The sequence below is a fragment of the Cyclopterus lumpus genome, chromosome 19 (genome assembly GCF_009769545.1).
Source record: "Cyclopterus lumpus isolate fCycLum1 chromosome 19, fCycLum1.pri, whole genome shotgun sequence".
In the NCBI taxonomy this organism is placed as follows: domain Eukaryota; kingdom Metazoa; phylum Chordata; class Actinopteri; order Perciformes; family Cyclopteridae; genus Cyclopterus; species Cyclopterus lumpus.
The window spans coordinates 4603789-4622118 of NC_046984.1; the positions used below are offsets into that span (position 1 = coordinate 4603789).

Genomic DNA, 18330 nt, shown 5'->3' on the forward strand with positions numbered 1-18330 from the left:
GGAAGAGATTGCATGAGGTATTAATATGTCATTTGGAAATTAAATAAACAAAACCTCTGACAAATTGGTGAGGAACCTCAACGTCTGTAGCGAGGGGCAAATACAACGTGACTTATTCTTCGGAGCTGAACGTTGTCGCGCTACCATCTGATCTGATCTACCACCTGAACTTACAAACGTATGTCAGTTATCTGTCATATTTGTATAATAAATGTAACACCTTTGTTGGGAGTATAAAATCAATTCGAAGACACCACTCCAGGCTCTGGTGAAGTCGTGACTGCCGTTTCTCACCATTCCGACACCCTATGCAGATCAAGAAAATTATACATGTTCATCAATAATGAAAAATATGTATAATTCAGACGGGATTATCGCAATCTAAATTTAAAGATCGAAGGTTTTTACTGTCAAGACGGCCCTCAGTTGTAACAGGGACAGCTGTGAGGGATGCTCATTGTTTCACCGGCTTCTCAAGCAGATTCTTTACTTGGAGCGTGTCGTTTGGATGAAAACGTGATTTTAATGCCCATTGTGCTCGCTCGAGGCGACGATTCGCGCTTCCAAGACCGTGAAAACGAGTTCAGGTCCGATCAGCCGAGCAAACCCTTTGGAGCCCCGAGGCCCCCGTCGAACCCGCGTGACCTCCGGGGCGGATGGGAGGCTAACCTGTTGGAGCGTGTAGTGCTGGGCCATGAGGGCCTGGACCATTTCCGGCAGCGCGATGGGCACCCTGGTCAGCCGGTCGGAGAACGCCGCCAGCAGCTGTTGGGACCTCTGGAGCCACTCCCCTCTGCCGCAGTAGTGGGACAGACGCAGGAGGTTGGACGCCGACACAGAGTTGGCGCTGGGCTCAGCTCCGTCCTGATCTGAGACACACAGACACACACACACACACAGGGGCTAGGTCATGGCCATTTTTGATTGGACGGCATATAGAACACGTGACCGCACGCGACCTCTGCTGCTGTTATCGTTTGATAAGTAACTACAAAATATGAGCCATAAGTTCCGTTTGCCGACTATGTGCTTCACAGCTGCCCTGATTGGTTTAACTGGAATGGAGGAACACAACAAGTTGAATAAAACAAGTCTCTACTTTTTTTTATATGTATCTTTGGCTAATGTGAAACATAGAGCAACATTAGTATTTTAGTTTTATTATTTATTTATTAGATATTATCTGTTTTGTCTCCACCAACTCCTAAGAAGAAGTTACTTTCTCCTCCACTACGGTCACCAGCTCGTCACTGGGCTCATTTTTAATACAAACAAAATCTGATAAATGTTCTGATGTCATCTCAATCGCTTCACTGTTTAAACCATTTGCTATATTTGTTTTCTGTCAGTAAAATCAAAAACATACGACGAGTTCATGGCCTCCAGTTCTTTTCAGTTCTGCGGCGATGCAGAGCCCACACACGTGAAAATAAAATCATAATGCACACTATCGCTCAGATGATGGACAGGATTTTCTATAAATATATACAACTTTACAATGAGGCAAAAGACGTGAACAAAACTCTAGAAATACACAGAGTAGTGGCCACATGATCAATAATAATCAGGCAGGGTGATGGCTCGTTGGATGCGTTAAATAGGATGAATGCACATCTATTATATTATGCCTGCACTGTAGTCTTTTATGAGACATAAATCTTGTGAAGCATCGGATACAAAGCATTAGACTCTCTGTCAAACTAACAGGAAGGATGGCAAGCTATTAAGTCAAACCCCCCCCCCACAGTAAACAACTATCCCGTATCTCCATGTGTGGTGTGTTGCGATGGGACTAACAGATGAGCTCATGCCTTGGCCCCGTTAAGTGATCGGCCCTTATCTCTTATCAGTGTCCAATGAGAGCCTGGAGATGATCTTCTCATAACCCATTGACCTCGCACCCCTGCTTCCCAGCACTGTCAGAGTCTACGAATGTGTGTGTGTGTGTGTGTGTGTGTGTGTGTGTGTGTGTGCGTGTCTTTTGAGTCGGTCGCCGCTTTTCAGCTCTGCAATTTCAGGTCAAAAGACTACCCTCCACGCACTCAGAACTCTGCTGTACATGGAATATGCTATATATTTTATGACAAGCATGCATTTACAATCGCATACACGCGTGACTGAAGTGCAGAAGTACATTTGATTTGATCCCGCAGTACGTTTCCTCTCTCCCTGAGCCCCATGGCGAGGGAGCCTCAACGTACACACTAGACTGAGACTTCCACACATCTCTTATCTTAAAGGTCATAGACACACACGGCCGAGACAAACACCCAAACACACACACACATTTCTATATTACCAACAGTGGACTATTACGCTTCGCCAGCCATGTGTGGACCGTTGTTTCTGGTCTTTTTGAACAATAAAAAAAAGAAAAGCTAACACGCGCGCACACAAACACACGTAGAGCAGTGATGGAAACACAGTGCACCAAAGTGTTTCACTATAAAGTAGGTAAATAAAACCATTCTGAAACAAATAATAACATGAATAAATTGTGGAGAACGGGAGTCGATATAGACTTCACTGACCGACACGCAGCTGAAGTATCCAATTTTCTTTACTTCTGTCGAGTGGGAATACATCTGAATGTGCATTTTTCTTCGCCACGAGCGACAATAGAGAGATTTGAACAAACGCAGCAGTTTTTTCCAAATAAAAGCTTAAATCACTGTCAAAACAGATAACGTATATCATTTTAACCTTAAAAAAAAAAAAACACACACACACACACGGGGGAGTGTGGCAGGGCTGTATAGTGTGCTGGGGTAATCCGTCTTGCGGTGACAGGCTACGCTGCTGGGACGGGCGTCCACACTGCAGCGGGCGTAGCGTCACTAATGGGCTTCAACCCTACACGCCGCCGCCGCCATAATGGCACAGTCAATCCTTTCAGATGAGAAACCTCACACACGTCAGCCCCGATAAACACACACAGATGCAGGTGTGATGGCGGGCAGGGACAGCCAGTCTCCCACACACACACACACACACACACACACACAGGCAGCCATCATCTCCGATCTGTCAAAGGTTCTCAACAAGAATAACTATTAGCTCTTTCCCTGCTCCCCTGCCCATCTGATGCACGTTGCTCCCATCTCAACTATTTGCACCAGGCTATCCGTCATCGGCACATGAGTTAGTGTGCGTGTCTTTTCCTTTTTAGGTGAAGAAATATAGCGCTGTGGCATCAGAAACATTAAAACGGACAATATTCCAGACACAATTTTTCTCAGGGGTTAAATATCAGTATTTGCAGTATAAGACTGGGGTGTTGAATCACAAAGGTACATTTACTATCACTACGATTATATGAAATCATGCACCGTAGAGGACAAGTGGGAGTGACCATAGACAGCCTATAAGAAGTCATTGTGACATCACCCAGCGGTTTGGATTTTACTCTAAGTTTACCATAATTTACTAAATGAACATCATTGAAGAAGACTTGAAACTACAGATTGAGACCATAAACTCACGTTTACAATGTTAACTGAGGGGATAAATCAAGTAATGTTCTCATAGACGTCTATACAATCAGACTTATTTTAGCAACCAGAGGAGTCGCCGCCCTGCTGGTCAGTAGAGAGAATGCAAGATGTAAGACACATCCGCAAAGACTTCCCTTTTCAGAAAACCAAAGTTTGCCGGCCGGGTGCGACGGAGCTTTTTCCATTGTAGACACAGAAAACTAAAATGTGTATCCTGAAGAAAAAAGACAGTATGAGATTAATGGGAAAAAGACCAGCCTATTGACAGCACACAGTGTTTTCTATCAATTACCTGAAGCCCGCCACAGTTTCAGAATGAACCTATGATAGTTCTACACTTCTCAACATGTGGGGCTGTGCATTCTGACCCGGGTCAGGGGATGGACGTCTAGACCGGCTCTAGACGGCTTAGAAAGGTCCGGGGTGAAGGTGGCTTTGTGGTGCAGCACCCTGAGCTTTACAGCACATTCTCCCCCCCACCCAGCAGGAAATGGATAGGGACCCTCGGCTTAAGGCGCAACTGTCCACCTGGAGTACGCGTTGCAAGAGAGGTGGACCTCAGACTAGTAGGAGACGCAACATAGATGGCCGCTGTCAGAGTGGCCCGAGAGGGAAAACAAAAAGAAACAGCCGACACCTGAATCCAGACTGGTAACAGATCAAAGGTCAACAAGGTGCCAGCAGCCGGCAGCTGAAGAAGGGCTGCTGTGAATGTCACGGTCAGACACATTTCTATTTATATCAAATCTATAAAAAAAATGAACGAAATTTCACTTATTAAAATGAAAAAGTTGGATCATTTAGTATGTTAATGTCACACTGTCATCATTAACTTTAAGTTTTACGCTAATAGTGTACCCAATACCTGAGCTCAAATTAAAGGTTAAAAGGGCACCAAAGGACAAAAAGAAGTATAAAAAATGAAAAGGTTAAGATGTAATTGCGATGAGGCAGGAACACTGCGCATGCTGTTTCAATCCGTCAAGAGGCAGATGGTCTAGGAGTCACAATGGAGACAGATTTGACAGGTCCGGTGACGAAAGTAGCTGAAGAATCAGAGCATCGGGCCTTGAGTGCTTCCAGAGAAGTTCAACTTGAGTGAGAGACAGTTGCACTGTGGGGGGTGAAGCGATGGCAATTAATGGGTAGAGATATTACAGCAGAAGCTTCTCGTTAAGCTCCAAAACAATCGATAAGTGTTGAAAAAGATCGTAATAATAAATGAGGTGCTTCTTTTTTTTTCTCTCTCCCTTCGAATCAATGCAAGCGGATTGTTTGCGCCGTGGGTTGATATTAACCGACTGCCTGCAGCTGTCTGCATGCCTAAAACTCTGTATTTATTGTATTTATGAGCTATCCATCCGTGTCCAAGCCACAGAGGTATGCTCCAGTGGTACCGACAATCCTTCGCCTGTCCATCAACCCTTCACTGAATCTCTCTGATTAGAGCGACAGCCAGCAGCCGTAGCGCCAAGGCCTCGTTTTCTACGGGTCGACGACCGCCGTCTGTTACCGTTATTGTCAGTCTGCCGCTTCGATCAGACGGAAATATCCCCAACATCTTTTCATCTTTTTGACTCCTCTAGCGCCACCACGAGGCGGACACAAACGTCTTGCCGGCTATCGGACGCCTTGCCGAAACATGCGGTACAGACAACGGCGCCGCCTCACACCATCAACTGGACCTGGTGTTCTTACACCGCCATCGGGTGAAAATATGGATTCGTCTAAAACGTCAAAATTAGTATTCAAATGCATGGCTTTGTTTTTAGTTTTCTTTTAATAAAATACAGGCTACGTATTATCGGAAAAATAGCAAAGAGCACATCAATAAAGGGATAGTTTTCTCTGATTATTCATTATGCATCAACATTAGTTATTCTCGGATGGATGAGGGTGTGTTTGAGATCTATAGACAAAGCCATGTCTTTTATTTCTCATGTTGGCAGAGGCTACAGGACAGTTATTTATTCATTTGTTTATAGGCCTACATAACGTAGCTTTTTTTTAGCCACTTTTGTTCCAATAAAAAAGGAAAATCCTTTAGTTTAATCTCTCAATAGAAACTGTTTCTCTCCGCTGTGTTACGGCCCAAAGTGAAGGGTGACAAAGGGGGGGGCTGTGTATTCCAAGATCTAGACCGGTGGCATCTAATGTCAGGTGGATGTATCGTAGCCCTCACCCTCTTTGAGGCGCAGCAGCACCGCGCGGTCACCGGGGTCGCTGCAGAAGTAGCCCCCGCCCTGGTGGTCCCAGAACAGCGCGTCCTGCCGCAGCTGCAGCTCCTCGGCCCACTGCAGCCACTCCGTCCGCAGCGTGGCCTCGTACAGGTCCAGCAAGCCGCCGATGACGAAGGCGTAGTCGTCCAGGAAGCCGGAGATGGGCGGGGATCTGGAAGAGGAGCGAGGAACGAGGACAGGTTTTCATTAAAAATGCATCGATGGAGATGGGTTACAGTCGGTGAACTAGTTCAGCTTCTTGTTATTTTGCCCCTTTTTAAAAAAATCTTTTATGGACCAAATGCTGTGTTTACGTCGCCCCAAGAAGACAGTTTCAATCAAACAGTATGCACAACCCAGAGGAGTTGGCTTGGATAATAAAGAGCCCGAAGGAGGCGTCTGTGACAGTACGGGGGCTACATTTTGATGCGCATAGCGGGCTGAGTAGAATCTCTCCCTGCAGCATTTTTCTCAAAGTGAAATTAGTCATCTGCCTTCTCTTTGCCGTCATACTGTAGGAGACACACACACACACACACAAGTGCTTCAAGTGATGTGGCACAGCAATTAGGCGAATGTTGTTACAGTTAAACCCACCCATCTAGAATCAGTGTGGCACCTACCCCCCTCACCTGCATCTCCTCTACACTCTCTCTCTCCACATTTCCAGATAAACCTCCTGTGTTGCTCCTAGAAATCTGCCCTTTAACAGTCCGTCTAGCAACAGGCCCATCGAGCTTCCCATATGCCCCCCCCCCCCCCCCCACCCCACCGATTCCCTTCTATTCCCACAATAGCGCTCCGTCTGGGTGAGTGCACAGGGGGGGGGGGGGGGTGGAAGGTGACCAGGAAGTCAGATAGTGCCGTGTCAGGCGCCGGGGGGGGGGGGCGCTGGCGGTCAAGAGAGGATTCGGAGGAGACCAAGCGGTTGCAGGGGAGAGGTGAAGGGTCATATCTTTGGCCAGAAAGACAGACGTTGACTCGTGAAGTTGAAACGAGACAGCAGGCACTCCTTCACTGGACAGGACGCGGCCCGTGGAATGTCTCACCATGACAAACAGAAGTGTCTTCAGCAATGCTAATGGCTCGATAGAGAAGCTCGGAGCGAGCAGCTGTGAGGAGCTCTTCATCAGAGGTTGGGAATTTGACCTGAACTGCATTTGCCAAACCGACCGGTTAGATGTCATCCCCGACGTCCACGCTCGAGTGACACTGAACGCACACGGCGCGTGTCCGACCTCTTCTTGCCTCATTATAGTTCTGTATTGGGCTCGTTGCTGCACCCTTGTGGCCACGAAATGACACTGGTTGATGCTTTTTCTATGGAAAGCATCCGTTGCCAATGCAGTCCCAGAACCGGACTAGAGGACCACCAAAGTTCTCACAACTCATTCGGTCAGGAACATGCCTGCATTGAAATCCATCCCGTTGTCGTTCGCTCAAACCAAAGAAATATCGAAACCCATGGTGGCAGTAGTGCTAAAATGGCAACAAAAAAAACAGTGGCTTTTTATTTATTTATTTTGTGTATGTAAAACACTTCCCCGGGCAGAATGGCCCACATCTTAAGAATGCAACATCTGGGAAAAACACTTTCCATCGACTTTGACTGTGCTCCAGCACCAAGCATCACGATGGATCCAGGTCTCTAAAGGGAGGGAGGAGCGGACCGGCTGGTGGAACAGCCGTAGCCGTCCAAGCTGGGCTTAGCTTAGCATCCGTCTCCATTTCTCCGTTTGGTCCGGCAGGTCTGCCCGTGTGTTAGTCTCAAGGGTCAGTTCCCCACGAATGAATCCGATCCCCGTTCATATACGTCATATGACTTTTGTTTGTCTGTATTACAGGAGAAAAAAAAGTGAACAAATTCACGGGAGCTGCCGGCCGCAGCATCTATATGCTCTGGACTTTGTGTCACCTTAAAAAAAAAAAAAAACAATGTCGTAGTATAATTTCTCGAATAACTATATTAGAATTGTACTCACCAAAGCAATTGCTGATATGACGAAAGGAACAACATCGCCACAATGAATGCGGTGACATGTATCCATGACAACCGTTGATGTTTCTTGCCTAATCAGACTTCTCTTCAAGCAGATCTCAGCAACAAATTGGTGAGTACAATGTTGACTGTTGGCTAAAAGTTAAAAAAAGAAAGAATTGTATTATGAAACTTTATGTAGTTTTCATTGTAGATATTCATTGGTGCTTCTGGTCTCAAATATATATAGTTTTTTTTAAGAAAGCCATTGTAGATTTGTATCTGTGCTACCTCCTGTCAGCTGGCTGAGGTGTCTCCCAGCCACAGGGATGGCAAACCTGAGACACAGAGGGCCTCGCCGACACACAAACGGAAGGAAATCACTCAGAAACACCCCGCAGCCGTCTCCTTCACACCTTCAGCGGTGCGCGTTGAATGAGTCATTTCCCCGGGAGCGCAGATAAAGCGCCTCGCCAGTCTCCCGTATCGTGCCGCGGCACTCGGGAGACAGTTTCATAATAATAGCTTCCGTAACGATTCTCTCGTACGCCGCTTCGACGGGGAGGAACCTATCGGGACGATGCGGGTCGCGTAAACACATCGACTCCCATGAGCTTTGTGGCAGCGGCGACCTTTACGTTAGAGAAGGATTTAATTGTGCTACAGAACGTCCCGCTGAGCGATAACGCCGGGCCATTATTACATATGAAATGACATCATTTTTTACAGAGAATGAGCAACAAGGGGAAAAGATTAAACGGTGAGACACAGAGACTTTCCCAGGTTTGACTCATTAATCAGGGAACGTATCTGGTGTTCGTTTGACGAGGAGACCTTTGGGATGTCTCAAGACCACATGATACACTCCAGAAGCCCTGTTGTGTGTAAATCCGGTTGTCTGAGAGCCGCATCAGGGAGCTTTGACGACCAACCCGTTTGGCCTCAGATCTGATTGGAAAGCCATCAATATAACATATTTTACAAATCAACACATAGGCAAGACAGCGCGGGTCAAAAAAACCTGCTTGATGTTCGCACTAGAAATTCGCTGCAGTCATCTGGGGCCTTTTGCCTGATGATGCGTACAACATGTATCTTCATGTTTACTCCTCTTCAGTCAGTGTGAACAGGAACCAGTCCTGGACTAAAATGTATTGTTCTCCTTGGTTCAGACCAAATTAACCCAACTTTGATGGGTTGTTTTTCCCCACACGGCATCAGCAGCAGGTCTCAGAGGTTACAGTTGGTTGGTTGTTCCTCGCTTCTGGCTCTGAGACTCTGCTTTTGTGGTTGTAGGTTGTTTTTTTTAAGCCGCTCAATGCCCCTCTGTTAACGCTCACTTTTGTTTAGTTATTCTTTGTCTTTTATGATGTATTTTACTTGCCATTGTGTCTTTTGTTGTGAGGCACTTTGGGATTTCTGCTCTGAAAAGGTGCAATGTAAATAAATGTATAATTGTCCTACTTTCTTTTTTTGGGGGAAATAAACACCATTCCACTGCTTGCAAATGCTAACTGATGGCTAAGGCCAAAATGATAATCCCGCTTATTTTGATCAATATCACGATTACTTAGCACGATTAGTCATTGATTTAAGGGACAAAAATATGAACGGTGCATTTTTATATAATATACAGTATATCACTCCTCTACTCTGGACTGCAGCCACACAGACTACCACTGTAACATGTTGATTGCCCCCTGGTGGCAGGCTGGATATCCCGCTATTGGACGAGAGCCGAAAGGGAACATCAGAGGAGGCGGCCAGAGAATACACGGCAACGGCAATAGAGTGAAAATATTTTACAATATTTTGCTTTAGAAAGCAGTTGAAGTTTGCAACAGGCAGTTAGAAGAAAGCTGCATACATTATATTACCATGACAACATATTGCGTAACGCATGCTTAGTTTCGCCGTCCGGCCAATCCGCCGGATGCCAATGTCGTCCAGTTGGTGTTGTCCCTGCCTGATTCCACGATGCAGCATAATGCGCTTGTGGATGTATTCACAGCATGTTTCTGCCCACGGCTTTTGGAAACCGACGTGTTCAATAAATATTTCTACAGCAAGTCGCCATTGGCTGGACAAAACTAAAAAGTACACAACCTGCAATCACTCACACCTCGCCAAAGAATCTGCAATCTGTTGCCAAGGAATCCCTAGTAAGCACCAACAAGTCAAGCAAAGAATACATGGACATCACCAGCGTCCTACTGGGACCTTGCCACTGTCTCCCTCTGGTCCCTGAAGACTCCCGATCCTCCAGCCCTATGGAGTCAGCTCACTGAGCACCTCCACGGCCCATTAACCCAGTTCGCCTCAGCGCCTTACCATTCCTCAAAGGGAAATGTTGTTCTGCTCATACATGACGGAGCGGTTCACACAGGCATGGACACTCAGCCAGACTTGAGAAAACCTGCCTGGTCAGCCTTCTAGACGCAGACACCCTCCTGAATCGGACATTTACGAATGGAACGAGAGCCGCGGTGCTGAGGCTGAGTGTGTAGCCGTTCATGATGCATGCGTTTAAAACTGTATGCTTTCCATCACGGGTCTCCCGGCACATTTTTTATTTTTTTTATTTCTGCATTTCACCCTCACGCAGTCACAGTAACTGGGGCACGGGGCTGGCCCACAGAACCAGGACACCTGGAGGGTGCGTTTATGCTCCGAGGCTTCGAGGAAATTCAAATGTATGCGTATTGTCCCACAACAGAGCCTCTCCTCTCCATGTGCCTTCAGCGAAAAAATAATAAGTCATATTTCATTCAACATAATCCAATTAAATTAAGGCCAATCTTGTTTCAAATAGAGTATGATAGAGGGTAGAGGAGAAATCTAATGATAGTTTTACAGTAACCGGGTTACTGCGGTGCATGTGAACATGTTCTCTGATTTCCTGCCATAACCCGATTTCAACCAATAGCCTTGTTTCCTGTCTGCGCATAAACAGTTAGTCATCCCGGCACAATACAACTGCTCGTTGCTTCTTGACTACAAGTGATACTACTCTCCATTTGTGTTTGCCAGAAGAAGGTAAATCCCGTCCTCAATGGAGGACCGAAACATCGTAAATAAAGCACAGAGTAAATGTGATTGGCAGCGTGCAGGATTTAAACGGCCCTCTCGCTGGGATCGAAGTCAACGCGCTGGTTATAAACTTGTTTTTGATAGGGCCCCTTCAAGGGTCTCCAACTGAACTACATGGAACAAAAATGCCGACGCAACACTTTGATTTTTGCTCAAATTTTTCAAGATGACGAGATCTTTTATCTTTCTATGCACACAAAAGGCTCATTTCTCTCACATTTTGGTCACAAATGTGTTAGATTTGCATGAATAACCCCTAATCCATCCACCTGACTACATGATTAGAACCCTCTAAAACGTGCAGTTGTATCACACGACACAATGCCACAGGTGGTGCAACCCATTTAGCGCTAGCACACTCTCATCATTCTCTTACATCTGTTGCACCTCCATCTCGTCTCCACGGTAACAGGACCTGAGCATGGTCTGCCGTTCAGCATCCCACAGGTGCTCCTTGAGAAAGTTGCCCGCCTGCACCGCCCTCTCCAGCAAGGCCTTGTCCCCCAGCACGGCTCCGACACTGGCGTAGGCCGACAGCATGAGACCTGGGGAGGAAGAAGTAGTAGTGGTAGTGACAATGATGATGACGAGGGTGGTGCAATGATTAGTTCTAAAAAGGACTTTTACTCAAAACATCGCGTCCCCTGTCGGCTGAGGTACCAGTGTGTGGCCGCGCCGCGGTCCCAGCGTAGTTATTTCTACCCCACGCTTTGAAGTTTCCCCGTTCCCCCTCTCGTTCCCTCTCCATATCCATGTCCTCCCTCTTTCCCTGCACTCCTCTTTCATGTAGCCAAATCAAAGTCTGGTTGAGTGCACAGCCCGGTCTTCAAAGTGCTGCGGCAGAGGACAGGTGATTAATGGAGGGGTTTCTTCATCTGAGAGGAGGAGGAGAGCCTCGCGTCTAATTGGAAAGTTCTCAGAGATCGCAGAGCCTCATTACCTCACTAACACACTCCGTCTTGAGACGTCAGCCCTGAGAGCAAAATCTGGCGGTGTGTGTGTGTATGTGGGCACTTTGTGTTCTTGTAATTAATCACCTCTGAGACAATGTGCTGGACGAACAATCCAAATTGGCGTCACACTAATGGAACGTGACAACAAATGCCTCTATAATAATCTATGCAAATCTTCCTAAAGCTTAAAAAAAAGAATGTTTTTATTAAAGTGTGTATAAATCCGTCACCTGTCAAAGGACAATATGTCTTGTTTGACTACTTGTATATTTAGTTCTGTGATTAGAAGCACAGAGTAGTTCGGTACCATCGATGTGGACCACTAGCCATGAACCAGCGGTCTGGTAGTGTGGGATAAATAAAAATAAAAGTCTCAATGATGGCTCATGGAAAAGGATAAGCAACATTAGTGGCTATTGATATACCAAAAGATAGAAACTTTTAATTTGTTATTTAATGGCACATCACTATAGATAAATCAGTTTTATCTCCGTGCATTTCAGTGGAAGGATGCGACTCCTCCACAGGCAGCTCCGAGCACAGAGACACAGCTAAAAATATTTGTAGTTTTTTTTTTTTTTAAAGGAGCTGGAGCACGGATCACAACGGCAACAGGGAACAAGGGAGTGAAGTGGCAACCTCTGGTGCTTCGAAATGAAGCCAACGGGGAAGAGCCTAAAACTGCACTGCATTTATGTCTCATACAGCCAACCTCACCTTGGTATAAAACATCAAAGTACGAGAGGCGAAAAACAAAAACAGCTCAGACTCGTTGAAAAACGACACACCTGATGAGGCTGCAGGTATTGTATTTGTTTAGCCTATTCATCCTACCATGGCCATGCAGTTAAGTAACGCCGTTTGGTTGCTTGGTCTGGCGATTGTATTGCATTGCATTACACCGAGGCTGACCTATTCAAATTCAGTCTAATCTAAATTCTTCATGTCAGTCTTTTGTTGTGTTTGAGTGTAATTATTTTGCATATGCAAACTATAAAAACATTTAAACAACAGCGTTAATTTGACCACCTACAGGGGAAACCAAAAGCAACCACTTGTGATGATTACTGTCAGGCCCTGTTTAGCACGAGCAGCTTTTATCCCCGTGGCTAAGTAGCCAGATGGCCTGCAAACATGTGTCAACAGTAAACTGTGCTGGCCAGTAAAGTAGAGCCTGAAGTTATCATAATAATTGTGTTGTTGGAGCATGGATGGATTCCTGAACGGCCTAATGATTAGGAAGAGACTCAAAATGACCACAAAGAATCTTAGAATGACTACAAAGAGATACAAACTGACTCACAACCACTAGGAAAAGGGGCCAAACAACCACAAAGAGACACAAAACAACTACAAAGAGAACAAAACAGCTGAAAAGAGACAAAACACACTCACCACGAGCATGAAAAGGGGCAAAACAACTACAAAGAGACTTAAAAGTCTACAGTGACCAAAACAACCACACAAGAGATATAATACGGCTGCAAAGTGACATACAATGACCAAAAAGAGTCATAATACTACAAAGAAACACAAAAAGGAGCAAAAGAACCACAGGCAAACAATAACAACGAAAACAACTACATTACATTACATTACTACTACAACTACAAAGAGATAGAATGATCACAAAGAGACACAAAACCACAGAGAGATGCGTAACAACTACAAAGTCTGTGTGTCTTCCTCCTGTGGGAGAGAGCTGGTGGGCACAGGGCCCCTTGCCCTGTAATCCGCCCTGGACTTGGAGTGTAAACATATATGTGAAGTTATCTAGACCTTACCACTCCACGAGGCCAACATCTTGGTGTCCAGATGTGGGCGTGGCCGGCTCTCCCTCACTTTTGCCATTTGGGTCCTGGCCGAGGCCAGGAGCTTGTTGGCTTTCTCCACGCTGATGCCAAAGCGAGCAGCCGTTAACTCCACTGAATAGCGCACGATCAGCACATTCTGGCCCTGCAGCTCCCCGTGGGGGTCCTGGCAACGGACGGTACAGGGGATAAGAGGGAGTTTGCGGAAATGAGCTCGTCCTTGACAGCAACAGCTGTCACGTTAATGCCTGAATGGGGCGGCTTCAACACCTCAATAGACCATTACAAGAGATTTAGTATTGTGCGTTTGTTGTACACTTTCAAACTGACCTGCTCCAGAGCAACATTGCCTTGCTCCTTGACCCCATAGTGGTGCATGAAGACGTCTGCCCGCGTGGCGGCGCCCTCGACCACATCCGGCAACTGCTCACGAACTTCTGAGGCGGTCCAGACGCAGAAAGCCCCCTCGCGCTTCTCCGGCCCCCCCGATGCCGGGACAGAGTCCGCATCCTCGGCACTGTAGAAGCCTCCGGACTGTCTCAGAGGCACAGACAGCAAAGGAGGAGAGCGGAGAGATGCTGTTCAATGCCACGGTGATTTGGGATAAAAATCGGACTTTGCTGGACTGTGGAGTCACATGGTTCATTCATAATGAAGACCAAATCTTTGACTGTGTGAATATGTAAACTGTAAATAGTAAAGTAAAGGCAGGGTTCGTTTGCCCTCTTTGGCTGAAAGTTTCCCGTGTTCTCACTGCACGGACACACCACAGAGTAAAGCCACAGGAGGTCAGCAAAAACAAGATGTTCAGGGGCATTAAATTGAAACACATTAATCATTTTTTTTTTAAATCTACAAAAATTACAAAATCACAGGACCGGCAAACTTTTGGCAAAAGTTACGACCTGAAACGACCTGAGCTGGAAGAGTCTACCTCGCCGAGCGGGCGTCCCCAGCCACTGTAGCACAAGGGAGACACATTCTACAGGGAATTACCATGGCGACGCTAATTCATTGGCGCATAATTACATAATAAATCTTAGGGAGTGTAATGATTACAACGAGCGTGGTATTAATTGTGTGCCCCTCCTGTTCGCTGCTGTCGACTCATTAATCAAAAGAAAGAAAGAAAAAAAAAAAGCTTTTGACCCTCAGGAGAGCAAAAGGTTTAAGAAGCTATTTGTCAGCGCGTGCCCACCACTTGCCCTCGAGGGCGTACGAGCATACAGACGTGCACAGACACACACAAACAAACAAACACTGGCAGACGCACATTTCACATCTTCTGGGGGAATTTACAGTTAGTTTTTTTTCCCTTCGTCAGCAGCAGATACAAATAAAAGCTGCAGCTTCTGTTGCTCTAATTTTAACGACTTGCCTTTGCCAACATGCATTTCAAACCACCACGTCAACACTGACCGTAAAAGGGATGGTTTGGATTTTGTGAAATGTGAGGCCCAGTTTGGAGAAGCAGTACCGGCGCGGGCCAGCAGCAAAATGTAGTTTAGCCTCTTTAAAAAAAAAGATCTGTTAAGTGTACACTATATTAGAATACTTTTACCAAGATACCTTGCTGTCAGAGTTCCTTCAAACGGGGATGAAAAAAAAAACTGTAATTGTAATAATATAATAACACAAAGAAAATAATCGATTGTGGCAGGCAGGGACCAGCAACACCTGTGTTCTGCGAGGGGAAAAAAAGGAAAGGAATGTCCGAAGGCAAGATAATGTGGCGAAAACAAATCGACATACACCTAAACTGATATTGATTTTATAATTTCTTTTCGATGGGCCTGGGTGCCGGGACCTTGCTTCCAGCCCCGTCCACAGCAGGTGGACTGATGGTTCCCCGGCCCGTTTCTCCAATCTGGGGGCGTGTCACGTCCGTCATCTACTGTCGGTAGTAATACGCCGACTATAGATAAGTACTTCACACAACCTCCCCCTCCCCCTGACAAAAATCCAAACGATCTCTCTAACTGATGCTTTGTAATAATTGCAATACCCCTGGTGCAGTGGAGGACATGTGGTCCCCATGTAACCGGACACACACACAAAGTGGTCTCACCTTGTCACTCAGGTCTCTGGAGACGTAGAGCAGTATGTCCTTAGCCACATCTGCAAACAGCTGCTCGCCTGATACCTGGAAGAGCAAGAACACATAGCGCACACACCTGCTCAGGGTCACGATTCAACCTCAGGGTCACCTCAAAGATAACGGCATCTGCCGCATATGCCGGAATTGCGCCGACCTGGCGCGCGTGACGGCATTTGCCTGTGCGCTCGTGTCCTAATTCACTTGTTGTTTCCGTCTCTGTAAAACAGGCACACACTCAGGAGATAACGAAAAGCTATGGCATTCAGATGTCGGCTCCTTTTGCTGCATCTTTATTCAAAACTGTCCAGTGCAGTGGAGATGGGTTCAAATCTATTTGAATTTACTCTAACGAAGAAGAAAAAAAATGTCTGCCAAGTCTTTCACTGACTGGGTAAACCGACTTGGATACACACACACACACACACACACACACGCACACGCACACGCACAGACACACACCTGGGAGGCAGTTATGTAGGCCACAGCCAGCTGTGCCTGGTCGTACAACATCTTCTCAAAGTGGGGAACGTGCCATGAGGAATCTGTAGAGTAGCGGTGAAAACCCTGTGGAAGAGAGACATGAAGAGAGAGATAAAGGACGTAGTTCTCATACGAACAGTCAGTTCAGATTCACCACATTATCTGTGGCAACATTAAGAGCCTTTCCTGCCGCGCGACTTGCAAACGCATATCTGGAATAGAATAGAACGCAAAACACAGACCACGTAAGAGACATACAGTAGATCCACAGTGTTTTATTTTCTGTATTATACAGTATTTGTGCAATTGTTTAATAGAGCAGTGATGAGCGCAGATTGTATTTATTAAAAAGGCCCAAAATGCCTCACCCCCCTTTAAGTGCTTTTTTTTTTTTAATCAAAGGTCAACTAACCTGAGCCACGTGGTCGTGGATGCCGCCCAGCGCCATCATGCGGAGTGTGTGCAAGGCCATCTGGAGAGCCTCGACCCCTTCTGAGGTGGAGCGATTCACAGACCAGTAGGACATGAGGAACATCAGATTCACTGTGGGAGGGGAGAAACAAATAGAGAGTATCATGAAGAGTGTTCATCAGGACCAGAAGCCTGAAACATGTCCCGCCGGTGGTTCCCTACCTGGTGTGGGGAACTTTGGAGCATCCCGGAAGCCGCCGTACTCCTCCTCGTAGGAGTGCGCCAGCTGCTGGAAGCAGCGGCTGGAGACGGCCGGGGCCGGCGGAGGACCCTCTCCTGGGTTCGCAGCGATGGCCGTGCCTTTCTTCAGGGCTTCAAGGATCCTCTCTCCACTGGACTCCAAAGCCGGACGGTTATTCTGCCACTGGGGATCAGAAGGCACACATGCCGTATGATCAGAAGGGCGAAAGGACGTTCTGAACATACGTGCACTTTTTATATGACTCGGATAAATTTCCCCCCAGATAATAACAGACACGTTAACAATTTCATGCTCTTTGTTACATAGTGGCGCTCTGTTGTGTTTTGCTCTTGCTAATAGTCATATTGCTAATTACCATGCTGCTCATCGAAATGATGCCATCGTCAGGGCGGGAAGTCAACATTCGTCATCAAATAGTTTGCTTAAGCAACATTCTCTCTGCTGTGTAAAACTACACAATGTTATGAGGGAGGTTGGTTTTATTTTTAAAGTTCTTAGGCAGCTTCCAGAACTTCCCGTGGTCGGGGCCGACCCTCTTCACTTCACCCAGCAGTTGGGAAGCAGGACACTAGAACTTAACTCGAGGAGCTGCAGCGTTTATTCAGAGGCAAACTGAAACTTTCACTGCTTTTTTTCTACCACTTGACAACCGCTAATTTCTTTCCCGCTTCCATCGCCGTCCCTCCTCAAAGGACCCACGCTGCTCTCACCACACCACTCGTCAATCCCACCTTTTATTCATATCTAAATCTGAATCGACAACTCCGGGGTTGTTAAACACACTTATAAACCAAGAGACTAGTTATCGGCACATCTCTGTCGTCATCTTGCTTGGTGAGCAACAAATACGGTCGCACGTGTGCTGAATCAGGAGAGCCTGCCCAGTAAATATAAATATATATATATATATATATATATATATATATAAATATATATATATATATATATATATATATTAATATGTATATACATTAGTCTCCGCTTGCATTCTTCTGATTTTGTGTTTTTATGTTCGATCTTTAATCATTAATGTTGTGTAAATGTAATTTATCGGGCTTTTTTTTTTTTACATCTCATTACTTCCATTGGTGCATGTTTAACATCAACATTGCTATGAATTGTGGGTAATTCCCTTGGGCAAAGTCTGCATCTAATGCTGACTTACAGTAAGGGTTCATAAAATGCAAAACATTTCAACCAGAGGCCTTAAACACTCAACAATTTGACAGTGGGACAGCCCTAAACCCTCACGGACTTAGCGGGCGCGCGCCTCAAAATATGTGCGTCTGTGAGGGTGGAGATTGGGTTTGGGCCCATTTTACCTGTTCAATGATCCGGTTAAGAACCGTTCTGAGCCCAGGTCTTCTTGCGTGGTCCGTGGGTGGGAAATAGGTGCCTCCAATGAAAGGTCGGAGGTCCGGGGTCAGCCACACACTCATGGGCCAACCTCCACCGCCGCTCGTCGCCTGTAGACACACGCAACCAAAAGCCATGAGAAAAATAAACGCCAAGAGGCATGCGTGAGAAAATCTCG

At 46.2% G+C, this 18330-nt stretch overlaps 1 protein-coding gene across 3 annotated transcripts in view; it reads right to left on the bottom strand.

The window, feature by feature from the left end:
* spata20 (spermatogenesis associated 20) overlaps nt 1-18330 on the bottom strand; it is a 31468-nt gene that overhangs the window by 10897 nt on the left and 2241 nt on the right. For all 3 annotated transcript variants that reach the window (XM_034558908.1, XM_034558910.1, XM_034558909.1), the window contains 10 exons: nt 18119-18262; nt 16757-16958; nt 16536-16666; nt 16103-16207; nt 15614-15688; nt 13876-14079; nt 13519-13711; nt 11158-11326; nt 5677-5885; nt 670-869 (listed from right to left, as the gene is read on the bottom strand). In XM_034558908.1, coding sequence (XP_034414799.1) covers nt 670-869; nt 5677-5885; nt 11158-11326; nt 13519-13711; nt 13876-14079; nt 15614-15688; nt 16103-16207; nt 16536-16666; nt 16757-16958; nt 18119-18262 — 1632 coding nt within the window. The remainder of the gene's footprint in view (nt 1-669; nt 870-5676; nt 5886-11157; nt 11327-13518; nt 13712-13875; nt 14080-15613; nt 15689-16102; nt 16208-16535; nt 16667-16756; nt 16959-18118; nt 18263-18330) is intronic.